The sequence below is a fragment of the Centruroides vittatus genome, unplaced genomic scaffold (assembly GCF_030686945.1).
Source record: "Centruroides vittatus isolate TY-2023 unplaced genomic scaffold, ASM3068694v2 contig_575, whole genome shotgun sequence".
In the NCBI taxonomy this organism is placed as follows: domain Eukaryota; kingdom Metazoa; phylum Arthropoda; class Arachnida; order Scorpiones; family Buthidae; genus Centruroides; species Centruroides vittatus.
In genome coordinates this window covers 2,255,951-2,269,626 of record NW_027122344.1, presented here as the reverse complement: position 1 = coordinate 2,269,626, position 13,676 = coordinate 2,255,951, and the positions used below count along the sequence as shown (strand labels likewise).

The 13,676-nt window shown below is 34.5% G+C and overlaps 1 protein-coding gene across 6 annotated transcripts in view; it reads right to left on the bottom strand.

Moving 5' to 3' along the window:
- The window catches only part of LOC136979059 (zinc finger CCCH domain-containing protein 10-like), a 94,695-nt gene that overhangs the window by 68,201 nt on the left and 12,818 nt on the right, over positions 1-13,676 (bottom strand). For 5 of the 6 annotated variants that reach the window (XR_010881329.1, XR_010881331.1, XR_010881330.1 and 2 more), the window contains exon 2: positions 4,885-5,611. Coding sequence is in view for 3 of the 6 variants with exons in the window: in XM_067274963.1 (XP_067131064.1) it covers positions 4,885-5,584 (700 nt within the window). In the remaining 3 variants the exon portion in view is untranslated. Of the gene's footprint in view, positions 1-3,189; positions 3,938-4,884; positions 5,612-13,676 lie in introns of those variants that run through there. The other variant, XM_067274961.1, reaches the window with a different exon arrangement.

Genomic DNA, 13,676 nt, shown 5'->3' with positions numbered 1-13,676 from the left:
TGGCACAGATTCAAAAAAGCTTGTGAATCCTGTTCTAGCCCATTTTGTTTCTTTGTAATTTGGATTTTTTATGCAACTGTCAAATCATTAGTTTTTTTTTATTTATAAAAAAAATCAAACATGCCTGTAAAATATGATATTTGAGTAAAAATATAAAAATGTCTGAAATGCATTCGCAAATTACAAATGAAAATATTTTTATTTTTACACTTTTTTCTTAAATAAGAATAACTTACAATTCAGAACTGTCCTAACTGATGAGAGCAAAAAAAAAAAATCTTTTTTTCTAAGTTTTAAAATCAAGATATTAAATGTAATTATATTTTATTAATTTAATATAAATACAATCCATCTAAATAAAAAATAGACATCTGGAACATTATGCTTAAATGAAATATTTGGAATCAATAGTAAATGTAGATGGATTTAATTTTAAAAAATGATTTAATCAGATAATGAATTTTTTGTAAATAAATGTTTTTATATATAATTTCTGTTTTATTTGTTATAAATTAAGTATTACAAGCATATATGACAAAAATTATTTTCCTGATATTCTAGTTCATTCTTAATGAAAGCAAAAAGTATAAATAAATTTGATTTAACTTAAAGAATCAATGTTTTTTTAGCAAAAAAAAAAAACAAAATGAAAATAAAATACAGTAGAGTCCCAAAAACTCGGCACCGGATAACTTGGCCACACCCTGGCAGGGCGAAAAAACCCTGCATGCAGACCCATTCAAGGTCCCGCATTCCTTTGTCTCGTGTTACACTCCCACTCCTCCACCATGTGTCTAGCACCGACGCATGCTCAGCCATTCAGTCTACCTGCAGCCTTTGCCAAAGTTAGTTGATTTCTTAACCCCGTTGCGTAACTCGATGTAAGTGACTGTGTGTACTGTATTGTTCAGAACTGTTTCAAAGTTTGTGGGTGCTGGACAGTACTCTGCAATGGCATCTTCCGTTAAAAGAAAACAAGTGAACTTTTCTATGGAGCAAAAGTTGCAGGCATTAAAGATAGAGAGACTGGATAAGGGAGAAAGTGTCAGTGCAGTGGCTAAAGACTTGGGAATCAGCAAAAGTACGATTGGAGACTGGAAGAAGAAGCGGACGGAAATCGAGTCGGGGTGTGTTAACAGAATGTGTACAGAAACATTGAAAGAAAGGAAAAGTATGAAGGAAAGTGACTTTAATGAGGTAAGTGAAGCACTTTACATTTGGTTTCACCAAACAAGAGAGAAAGGCATGCCAATTAGTGGGCCAATCTTGCAAGAGAAAGCCTTGAAATTTTATGAAGAATTTAAAAAAGACAACGATCCTAAGTTTGTCGCAAGCACTGGCTGGCTTGATAGCTGGAAGAAATGCTATGGAGTCCAGCAGCTTAGTATTTGTGGGGAAAAACTATCTGGAGGGTATGTCTCAGTTTAAGGAAAACTTTCATAAATTTATCGAAGCTGAAGGTTTGACTGAAGAGCAATTGTACAATTGTGATGAAACAGAGTTAAATTATAAACTGTTACCAGTGAAAAGTCTTGCTTTCAAGGAAGAACAGTCAACCCCAGGTTTTAAAAGGAGCAAGGAGAGGGTAACAATCCTAGCATGCAGTAATGCAACAGGTGAACACAAATTAAAGCTTGGTCTCATAGGAAAATCAAAGAAACCACGTGCGTTTAAGCACATTGAAATGGATAAACTTTCAGTTTCATACCGAAACCAGTCACATGCCTGGATGAGCTGTGCAATTTTCAAAGAATGGTTGCATGAAGTATTTGTCCATCGGTTGAATAGTTTTTAAAATCTAAAAACCTGCCAAGGAAGGCTATTCTGATTTTGGACAATGCGTCTTTGCACCCAGACATTGAAGAGTTAAAAAATGGGGACATATGAGCAATGCTTTTACCACCCAATGTCACAGCATTATGCCAGCCAATGGATCAAGGAGTTTCTGTTAGTCTCAAGAGAAGATATAGGCCCAAGCTGTTATTCTCCCTTCTTTCTACAAATGGTGGTCAAGGTCTTATCCAGCACTTAAAGAAAATTAACCTATTGGATGTTGTTGGCTGGGTGGTGGACGCCTGAAATGAGAGTCATTAACACTAGTTCATTCCTGGCAAAAACTCCTTGATCACGAGGGAAATGAGTTCATTGAACATGATGATGCAGAAAACGTGAACTTACTCGACCTCCTGAATGTGCAGAAGCCGATGAAAATGACATCAAACAGTGGTTCCAGAATGATACCAAGCAAGACATTATGTCCAATGCAGAAATTATTGCTGCTGTCACAGTTAATGAAAAAATGCTGGAAAATGATGAAGACGTTGATGTTGAGGACTCCACCATACAAGCTCATAAAATATCACATAGTGAGGGACTAAAGGCTGTCGAAACTGCCCTTCAGTATTTTGAACAACAAGGTGAGTCGGTAATGGACTTACTGTTCCTTAGTCGTCTTTGTGATGAAGCAGCAAAACACAGAGTGCAGTGCGGAAGACGACAGGACATTATGCATTTCTTTAAAAAAAAAAGTAGCCAGTTTTTGCAAAGTCGGCTAGTTAATTTTCATTATAGATAGCTTTATGCCTCAAAGTATTCTTCTGGGGTCTGTCTTATCAGGTAAATTACTGTACACTGTGTATTCATTAATTTTCATTTTCATGTAGTAAAGGCTCTATGCCTTCATAAAGTATGTACTTTTCCTTTGTTTAAGGGTATTTGGGCAGTTTATTTTCTGTTGTATTCTCAAGCAAATAATACATACAAGTACAGTACAGTATTTTCTGAGGAAACACTCTTATTTATTCTTTTTTAACCCCATTCCTGATAACCTGGCATTTTCACAAACTCAGCCACCCTTTGGTCCACATTAGGCCGAGTTTTCAGGACTCTACTGTAATAATAATAATGATTTTTTATTGTACTACTAAAGATAGCATTTCTTCAAAACTTTAACTTTAGTTGAAAAATTAAATTTACATATATCAATTAAAATAAAACTTCTTATGTTAAAATATTAACTTCAGGTATAAGATAAATGAAACACTTTTATAACTTAAGTATCATCCAGATATCCATCTAAATTGAACAGATCCAATTATATATCTATCATCTATAAAAACTTATAAAAATTAAATTATTATTAAAAAAAAAATACATATAAATTAGTTCACAATAAAATTCATTCAAAAATAGGGCATAAAAGTAAAGCTTTAATTAACCCAGAACAATACACATTACATTGCTGCATAAGTATATGCTGTGTGGAAACAATATTAAGACCGAAATTACTTATATTTTGTCCCTATAAAATTTTGTTTTGTTAGCAAATATCTAAATACTTCTCAGCACCACAATACATAATAGGTGTGGCCCATCTAATGAAAAAGTAATTTTTCAAGACTAAATAAATGACAAGTTTAAAATAAACATTACATTTTATCCTAACACTGACTTACAATTGTATAATTATAGTTATACATAGCAACAGCAGCTAACTTTTAAATTTTATACATGCCTGTTTAAGTGTTGCAAAGTTATTCGCTCACACTACTAATTAGTACATATGCAATGCATGGTAGATAATTGCAAAGAATTAAATACCTCTGAATTATGCAACATATAACAGGTTTTCTTTTTTAAAGTAAAAGAATGGGATACTGAAAGTTCATATTCAGAGCATGTAAGCATGATGAATGTCTATCAATGTTGATCAGTTGACCTAGATGCAGCCTGTTTTTTCCTGTTTAAACACATGCAGTATCTCTATAGTGATATATGAAATAAAATTTCACAATCATCTGGTTGTTGGTATCCTGAATGTAAGGATTAGGGGATTGCAGAATAGGGTCACTATGTGGTATGTTTGCTGAGAAAATGTCGCAATTTCAGAACATCTGTCTCTCCACGAAGTTGTGCCCGCCACCGCCACCATGTCTGCCTGCAAACGAGAAGGAAACAGCATATGTAAGAGCATAATAATAAACTAGCAAAGCTTGGTTGAAAATTGATGCAAATGAAGCTGCTGTTCATCCTCAGCACTGGCTAAAATTTTTCTATTAAAATATATTTTTCAAAATGGTAATTTAAAATAAATGCTCAACAATTATAAGTATTTATTTTTAAAAGCTCAAAATGTTGGTATGATAAATGAAATCTTCAATTAAAGCTAAACCATTAGGTGTGTCTGGCATCTCAGAGCATCCAGCAAAATACAAATCACAAAAAAGATCTTGTGGCGCATCTTGCTAGCAAAGCATAGATAATAATTATATATCAAAACTAAAAAACTTACCTATGCAATTCTTTAATCCTACTTACTGTCTAAAGCACAAAATAAATGTAATATAAATTTTTCTTTAATTTTAATAAGCTGCTGCAAATTGCAATCTGAATGCTTGCGCTGAGTTACTGAACACACCCATTGGCTAAATACTATTTATAATTATGCACATATATACAGTACATAAATGTGTTTAACAATGCTATAAAATTTGAAATCAGTGACCTAAACTGTGTGATAAACAGAGCGCATCTTTTGACTTATTACAGGATAGGAAACAAGAAAAGTAGAAGAATTGCTCAAAGTACTAATAGATTGGGTTAGGTTCTGAGAAAATGAAGCTGGTGATATTGCTTGAGCCATTGATACAGTAGCTAGTCCCTGACTTAGTGATGCAGGAACGAAAGATGCAACATTTTGCGTCGTCGCAGCTGCAAGATCTTCAGGGGCTAAGCTCTGTAATGGCAAACTTGTCTGTACAGAACCTGTTAAATCTGTATTTAAGGAAACAGGATGGGATATTTGGGTAAATAAAGGAGGAGGTTCAGATGTTGAAGTAATAACTGAAGAATTAAGAATTGGAGTGACAGAGGTATTTTGCTTACTGAGACGAAGTTGGGCATTCTGATCCAGCAGGAACTCGTTGGTAGCTGTAAGATCAGCAACTTGCTTCTTTAAGTCATCAATTTTTCTTCTTAATAATGAATTTTCATCTTCTAGCATCCTATAATCAGGAGGCACTGGTGGAGCAGGAGGAGGCAAAAGAGGTTCTCCTCCTCTGGATGGACGATCCATCATAGGTGGTCCCCCAAATCGATCATCAAACATGCGACGTTTAGGTTCTGGTTCATAGGGATTAAAATCATCATAACGTTCAAAACTATCAAAACGTCTTCCTCTTGGATTTGGACCCATTTCAAATTCAGGATTAGGATGGCGAAATTTGCATCTGGCACCACGACGACAATCACCTTTCATAAAATCTTTGCAAATTTCACGCACATCTTTACTTGCATTCAGAGCTTCCTGAATATGAGGTGGAAGCTTTCCTGTGTTGTGAAAAAATTCTTCTTCTTGCTTACTGCAATGAAGAAATTTACAATTAGGACGTCGACACTCTTTATTCTGAAAATCATGACAAAAGACATAATCTTTTTTCTCTGTATCTTCAGTTTCTGGGTGTCTATATTTGCATCGTTTGCCACGTCGACAAAGATTACGTAAAAAATCTCTACAAATGTCATTTCCTCCATTCACAACATTATTATCAGTGTTATTTTTCTGATTTCTTTCGTCTTCTGACATCTTTTAATCTCTTAAAACTTGTAATCACTATAAAAATAAAAAATTAAATATTTTAAATTTTGTTTTCTAGAATGACTAATAATATTTATAATCAAGAAAATTAAAAACATCTGCATTATTTACCATATATATGAAAAATTACATTTTGAACAATTAAAAACAAATCATTATTTAAAACTTATTTTATATTGCTTTAATTCAGTAAAATAAATTATTCATATAAATAATTTATTTATTGACTTAAAGAATGAAACATTTATTTACTAAATGTTTTCAAATATATTAATAATTTAAAACATTTTACAAAATAATTCTTTAAGATTTTAGTCAAAAAATAATATATAGAAAAGAAGGGTAAAATGATTTGTTTCAAAATCCATATAAGCACATTAAGGGACTACACAGAATATGGGACAAGATGACAACCTAGACAGCTTGAAAATGATGTTAGCAAAGGACCAAACTGCTATTTGATATTTTAAAGTGTATCTTAAGAACATAATAATGATGAAAGACAAACTTTTATGTCTTGTAATTGAATTTTTATAGTATTTTAAGCTAAAGAGGAATCCTTTTAAAAAAAACTTCAAATGCACATGTATAAAATGCAAGTTAATTAAAGTTCACGTTTCTGCAGTTTATCATATTTGATACTTGAAAACAATAATCATTTTTATCCTTCTCTTCTATTACATTAAATTGAATCATGTTATTCCTCATATTTCGAATCTCTCCAATGGTTCAAGATATTTTCATATTTATCCAACAAACCAAATTTTAATGCAAATTTTTGTCACACTTTAGGTTCTTGTGCCCCTAACACTTATAAAAAGTTTTCATCAACATTGCCTAATTCTCTATACAAATTTTAGCAATTTGAACATCATATCTTTAATGGCTGTTAAGCCATTTGTGTGTTACATCCTTTTCAATATACAGTAGAACATGCCCATAACATAGAAGACTATAACAAAATTTTTCTGTGGTCCAGTCACAATTATATACTACAAGGGATGTTCAGGTCAATCCGGGACTTATAAATGTATAAAATAAAATGATAAAGTTCAGGGGGTGTAAACTGCATTTATTTTTCAACATAGTCCTCTGCTACATTTTTACACTTGTACCATCATTTTACTAATGCTAGGAAAGCTTAGGTGTAGAAAGATTTGTCGGTACATTTAAACCATTGTAGGACAGCCTTTTTCACTTTGTTATCGGTACTAAAATGTTGACCTCCAAGGAAGTCTTTCAGGGGTCCAAATAAGCAAAATACTGGTCTTCCAGCCCATAATGATTCTTCAATTCAGTACAATATTCAACTCTTCTGTGCCAATCAAAAGCCGAAAGTTGTTTTGGTACCCAGCACGCACTCACTTTTCGGAATAGCAAAGTGTCATGAATTATTGTGTTTATCATTCCTAACAAAAGATTACACACATTCACTATTTCATGACATGTTATGTGACGATTTTCAAGGATAGCCTGTTCCATGTGCCAAATGTTCGCAGGAATGACAACTGTGGGCTAAGAACCACCAAGACCAGGATTATCAGTGACAGATTCACAGGCATCTTTGAAGTGCTTACACCACTCAAAAGTCTTGCTGCAGTTGAGAGTACTTTCACCGTATTGTGCTTGAAGTCTTCTGTAAATTTCAGCTGGTTTTATGTCCTTTTCCATTAAAAATTTCATCACCACACACAGTCCCATATGCACGTCCACACTGTCATCTGCCATCTTGAATAACAGTCTCTAAAATGGAATGTGAAATACAGTGCTACTTGTTTATAAGAGATCATATTTGCCAGGTCTTACTGAATGCCCTACCTACACTCTGAAAGTCATATATAAACCTGTAAAAGCAAAAGTCCCGGATTGACCTGAACATCCCTCGTAAATCTGCTTGCTTATGATGAAATTTGTCCTGTCTCCAATATTGCTATAAAAGAAGTTTCCAATTTTAGCCTGTTCTCCTGAACATAAGTTAACATAATTACCTTATTTAATATATTTTTTTCAAATTCTTCTGTTAAAATATCTAAAATAAATTCTTTAATACCTTTTCATAAACATATTGAGCTACAACATACAATACAAATTTATTTAAAACTGAATAGGAATAGTTCAATTTAAAACTGCCTATTCAGTTTTAAATTGAACTAATATTGTTGCACTTACACAATGAAACCTTATGGATTATTACCCCTTCATTGTTATAAATAAAAAGAAACTAACATTTTCTCTATGGCAATAAATCTGTCAATTACCTTCCGAGAAGAGGAAAGAGGCAAAGTGTCCCACTGTTATTTTTTATGGTTTTGTTTTATGCAGGAAACACTCCTCCTATCTAATGATACATAAAAATGCATTTGTGCCAGCATGAATTTGAAAGGAAAAAATGTTTTTCTGTAGCCAATTACATCTGGCCATTTTTGAAAACATATGACACATAAGCAAATACTTATCTGGCTCATTCAAATATAGCTAAAACCACAGTATAGAATGCTTCTATATGTAGATGATCATATTAAATTTCATGATACTTCAAAAGGTACAAAAAGAAAAAACTTTCCACTGACATTAAATAAGGATTTTTGGTGAAAGCTGATAAAAACTGAAAACAGTAGACATACGTAAAGAGTACTAAATCCCATCATTGACTTTATCAACCATCATAAAAAATCCAGGACCAAATTTCAAAGTTGTTTGAAGAAAATTATATGAAAGTTAAAAAATCTCACAGATGTATAAACACTGATGTTGAAGATGCATTGTTGTTGTAATTCAAGCAAATGAGAAGTGAAAATCTTCCAGTAAGTGGGCCCATGCTACAAAAAAGACCATCAAATTTCCTAAATTGTTTAATGCTGAATTCAATTGCATTTGTGTGGATGGGTCAATTGTTCCAAGGAATGTCACATTTCTACAGGAAAAATCTCTGGTGAAGCCATTGACATTGATGAATAACAAATGGATGATTGAATTAAGCTTTTGGCCAAACTAAATTGAAGGATATGTGAAAAAAAGACATCATTAATGCTGAAAAAACAGTTTTTTCTTCAAACTACTTCAAATTCTTAAAATCAAGAATTCACAAATAAAGACTGATCAAGCTGATGACAACAAAGAAAATAAAATGCAAACTGAAGAACCAACACCTTCAATTAATGAAGCTTTTGCCACAATTAGGGTTTTGTCTCTATTTGGAGAACAAAGAAAGTAGTGAAAATAAACTTAAAAATCCAAAAACTTTATGATAAACTGGATGCATATTACTAGTCAGTTCAGTGGACTAAAAAAAAGAAGAAAAAGAAGATTTTTAAATTTCTGATTAAAAATAAAAATGACTGAATTAATTAATTTTAACTTTTACCATAATTATAAACATGATGACAAAATGTCATCAAAAATCAGAAAGTTTGTAACAAATGTGTTTCATTACATGCAGGCCATTTTTATAACAAAAAAACTTGTTACAGCGATGGTTTGTAACGAAACACTGTTATAACCTGTGTTGTGGAGTCAGAGTCAGAATTAAATTTTTCTTAAAAATGTAAGATCTATCAAGAACATATGTTTATATTTGCCAGCAATCTTAAGCAATCAATATAATATACATGCAATCCTCTAGTTTCATACCTAATTGGTTCCTTAAATGTGTATGAAAGTTGAAATGTACAAAAGTAGAGCAATGTAAAAAAAACATCAAAAAGGGTTTTCAAAATATTTATTTTTTATTTATTAGAGCCTATCCATAAATAATGTCCATACTGGAAGGGAGGGAGGGGATTATGACAAGTCAAACAAAGTCAGACAAGGAGAGGAGGGGTTGACTTCAATGGGCATCTGTTTTATTTCATTAAATTTTATACAGTTTATACATTTTATTATTCTTAAAGTGGTAAAAATTTTGGGGATTGAGTTTTGTCAAACATCCAAAGAGGGGAGGAGAGGGGGTGTGGAAACTTGAACAAACTGGGACAATGGGGGGAGTAAAAATTTCAAGAAAAATGTGGACATAATTTATGGATAACCCCTTAGTATCTGATGTTTTCTTTATAAATTTGTCAAGAGATAATTGAATTATACACCTCTTTTTCTTTTCTTGATAAAGAGTTCTATAATATGCTGTGTCTTTTTCTATTACCTTTCATACATAGATATACACTCACATACATAGATCACATTCTTCCATGACGGATCAAAAATTTGTCAAGATGCAAAAAGGCTAACTCAAGATGTTCCTGCTCAAGACTGAACCTGTGACTCCAAAAATGGACATGATTAATGTCAGGGAGGTGGGAAGGGACTAGTGACTAATAGTTCATGAGAAGGGAAGAATCACCATATGAAATATAATTTTGCCAAATATATTGATAAAACTCAAAAATATAAAGTGTGTACAAAATAGCAAACTGTGTGAAAATAGAGGACTGCTTGTATTCTTAACAGAAAGATGGATTAATTCACAATCAGATGATATTTTCAATTTCTTAGACCAGTTAAGTTACTCCTAGTTGCTCTAATTCGTTAATCTCAACGGAAAGGAGGAATATTGATGATCTACCCCTATCAATAAATATAGTAAAAGTTTTCAAATATTTTGATTCTATTCTTGTTGTTAGACTACCTATATACCATGTTTTATTACAGTCTATGCCCTGTATTAAAAAAAAAACTAGTGTTTTTAACATTCTACATAGATTCCTTTTAACACTTGAAAATTTTAACCTCTTTAAATGTCAAGAGATAATTGAATTGTACACCTCATATTATGTAGTGATTTTAACTTGGTCTGTTAGATGTCCAGGAGATAATGGATGTATTCTTCTACATTTGATCAAGAAAAAGCATCTTTCATAAACAAAGTATATTATTTTTTTAACTTTGTTCAGAATGTATTTTTCCCCACTCTTAATTCATTTTTAGACTTGGTTTTTACTCATAATTGTAATCTAACAACATATATTCTGTTCATGGATTTACATCCAATCATGGTGCTATTTGTCTTGAAGTTCATATGAAATCTGTTATTGGCCAGACTAGACATTTTATAAAAATTCTGTTATAGACATCATTCAATCATAAATAAGCATCAAATCATCTTTCTTCAACTGACTGGTCTTTCTTAGAATCCTCTTTGCCTACACAAATAATAACTGATAAAATACACAACATATTAATATCCACAATAAATAAGTTTCTACAATACTGCAAAATTGACACAGCCTTATATAAGTGGATTCCATATCATCTTAAAAAATTATGTAATGTCATAAGAAAACAGTGAAAGAAATAGAAATTAACTGGTAATCCTCATGATCTTTACATCCACAGAACACTACAAAAGCATTATTATAGAGAATGTCATACGTCCTTTCTTAATTACTTTAATAGAGTAATGTCCAACTTCTTGTCCAACACACACACTTTCTGGGGTTTTATTTCTAAGTTTTCTAAAAAATACCCATAAAACAAACATTAAATCCAGATGATAAAATATATGACATTTACAAAAGAATAAAAACAAGGTACTGTACTATCAAATATTACTGAATGAAGAATTTGGTCTCCTTAAATATCAATAATACAATTTTAATTATTCCTTTTTTTCATCAATGTCAAAGAGGTTATTACCAAACTAAATAAATCTAATTATAGTTCGAATAATATCCCCTCATTATTTTATATAAAGTTTAACATTATTATATATAAAACTGTTTCCTGTAATATTATCAAAACTATTCTCCAAGCTCTTATAATTTGCCTTAGTTCCAAACCAATGGTTATTGTCAAAAATTAAAGTGATCCCAAAAAAGATAAAATTAACTTTAGACCAATCACAATCTCATCTGCCATGCTAAAAATCTTTGATATATATATATATATATATACCAAAAAATATATAAACAAATAACTTTCAAATTATATCCAATCCAACACTGGAATATGTAATTGTGACGACCGGCAAAAACCGGCCAGTCCGTTTTAAATTTTATTGTTCAAACCCCGATCAAGATTCAAAGGATGTGCAGTCTTCCGCCGGCAAACTCACTTCCCTCCTCCCCGGATCTAACCTCTGAGTCAGGGAGATCGACTCATCATCAGCAGCGGACGAGACCGGGAGTATAAATAGGGGGGAGATATCTAAGAACGGGGTCGGTCGCTGAAGGTCCGCACAAGCCACCCGACCCGTAGGATCCGTCCCGAGAAGCGAGGGCCGAGACACGAAGTCACCGAAGCCCGCCGACGACGAGCCGCCCGCCCGATCCTCCCGCTTCCCTCCACGACCGGAGAACTGAGAAGATTAATCCTACGATTACAGCTAATCCTAGGAAGAGGTATGATCCCCCCCTAAATTTGTAAACTCTCTCTCTCGCGGTTAGGAACGGAACGCGTTAGATCTTTTGTATCTGTTTACCGTCTAAATAAATCTTATGTGTGTTGTCCTGTTATACGGATATTGCCTTTCTTTATCGACGACCCCACACACACTCCTCCACTCGACCTGACAAGTAACTGACCGATCCCGACAAGTCGGGATATCGCGCAAAATTAGCCATCCTTGACAGTGGGGTGGGTCTTGCCGACCTATTCGCCGAGAACAAGGTTTCCCACAAATTGGTTTACAGGAGTGGGGTTCGATAAAGGAGAAAAAGGGCCATATTCGAATTCGGGACTTAAGGATAAATAGCGATAATGGAACCCAATCCCCAACCCGCGGCAGAGCCTGCTAACCCAGCGAATCCGCCACCGCTCCCAAATCCAGGACCGAACCCTTTTACGTTAGGCGGTCTAGGCGGGATAATCCCGTTGCTGCCTGTATTCTCAGGAGACCCGCAAGGCCCCCGTGTAACGGATTTTTTTGATTCGTTAGCGGATATCATGAAGGTTGCTGCATGGTCGAAAGCGCAAATGCTGGCAGTAGCGAAGTTAAAACTAGCGGGAATAGCCCGGGAATTCGTACGAAAGGATCGGCGAATTAAGGAAGTCGACGATTTCGACGAATTTAAGCGACTTATGCTCCAGCGTTTCGATAGAGTGCCTCTCACTTTTCGATTAAATCGGTTTTATTCCTGCGTGCAAAGACGGGATGAAGATGTCCAAGCGTATGCCGCACGGTTGCAAGCGCTAGCGACGGAGATAGAAATCACCCCGGAACCCGGTGCGGATGCGGCGGAAACCGCTATCATACAGCGTGTGCAAAGAAAAGAGTTGGACGAACGCCTAAAGGTCCAATTCTTGAACGGAATCACGCCGCGGATCCAACAAAGGGTAATGAGTCATGCCCCAAAAACCTTTGATGAGGCCTTAGATGCCGCAATTAACGAGGAAACAATTGAGGAACTCACCGCGCGTTCACGCGGAAACTTGCGGACAATTAACCTGCGATCAACCGATCATCCTCCGTTAGACGATTTAACGCAATTAACAAAGACGCTGGAAGAACTTAAAGGTAGAGTGGACGGGCTCACTCGAGGCATAATTCCACGCGATTATAGAACCCCATACGGGAGACGAGACGATCGAGAAAGTTTTGCGAATCCCACCTATGGCAATCCCAACCGCAGACCCGACCGGCCGAGCGACCAGAATCAACACCAGAACCGATATGATAACAATAACGACATAGGAAATGATAGAAATAGAGTTCGATTCAGATCCCAGTCTCCAGCAGAGGATCGAGATCGCTGGAGAGGCCAAGTGCGAAGTGTCAAAGGTCAACGACGTCGAATTAGACCTAAAAGAAATCCTATAGTTGAGAGGAAACGACGATATACTGATTCCTACAGAACTTTTCCTCCCCCTTATACCGATTGGACAGGAGAGGAGAGCGACACGAAATGGAAAGGCAGGATCGGATTAACGAGAACTTCTTCCAGACCTAAACCTATCATTTTAGTTTACATTAATAATATTCCGGTGAAGATGCAAGTTGATCTCGGAGCTGAAGGCACGCTTATATCAACTAATCTAGCAAACAACTTGAAGGGTAAAGCGCCCGTTAAATTTGGTATCAAAAGGAAGATGGTAGGTTCACAGGGAAATTCTATTCCGACCATAGGCACAGCGGTTCCCATCTTTAAAT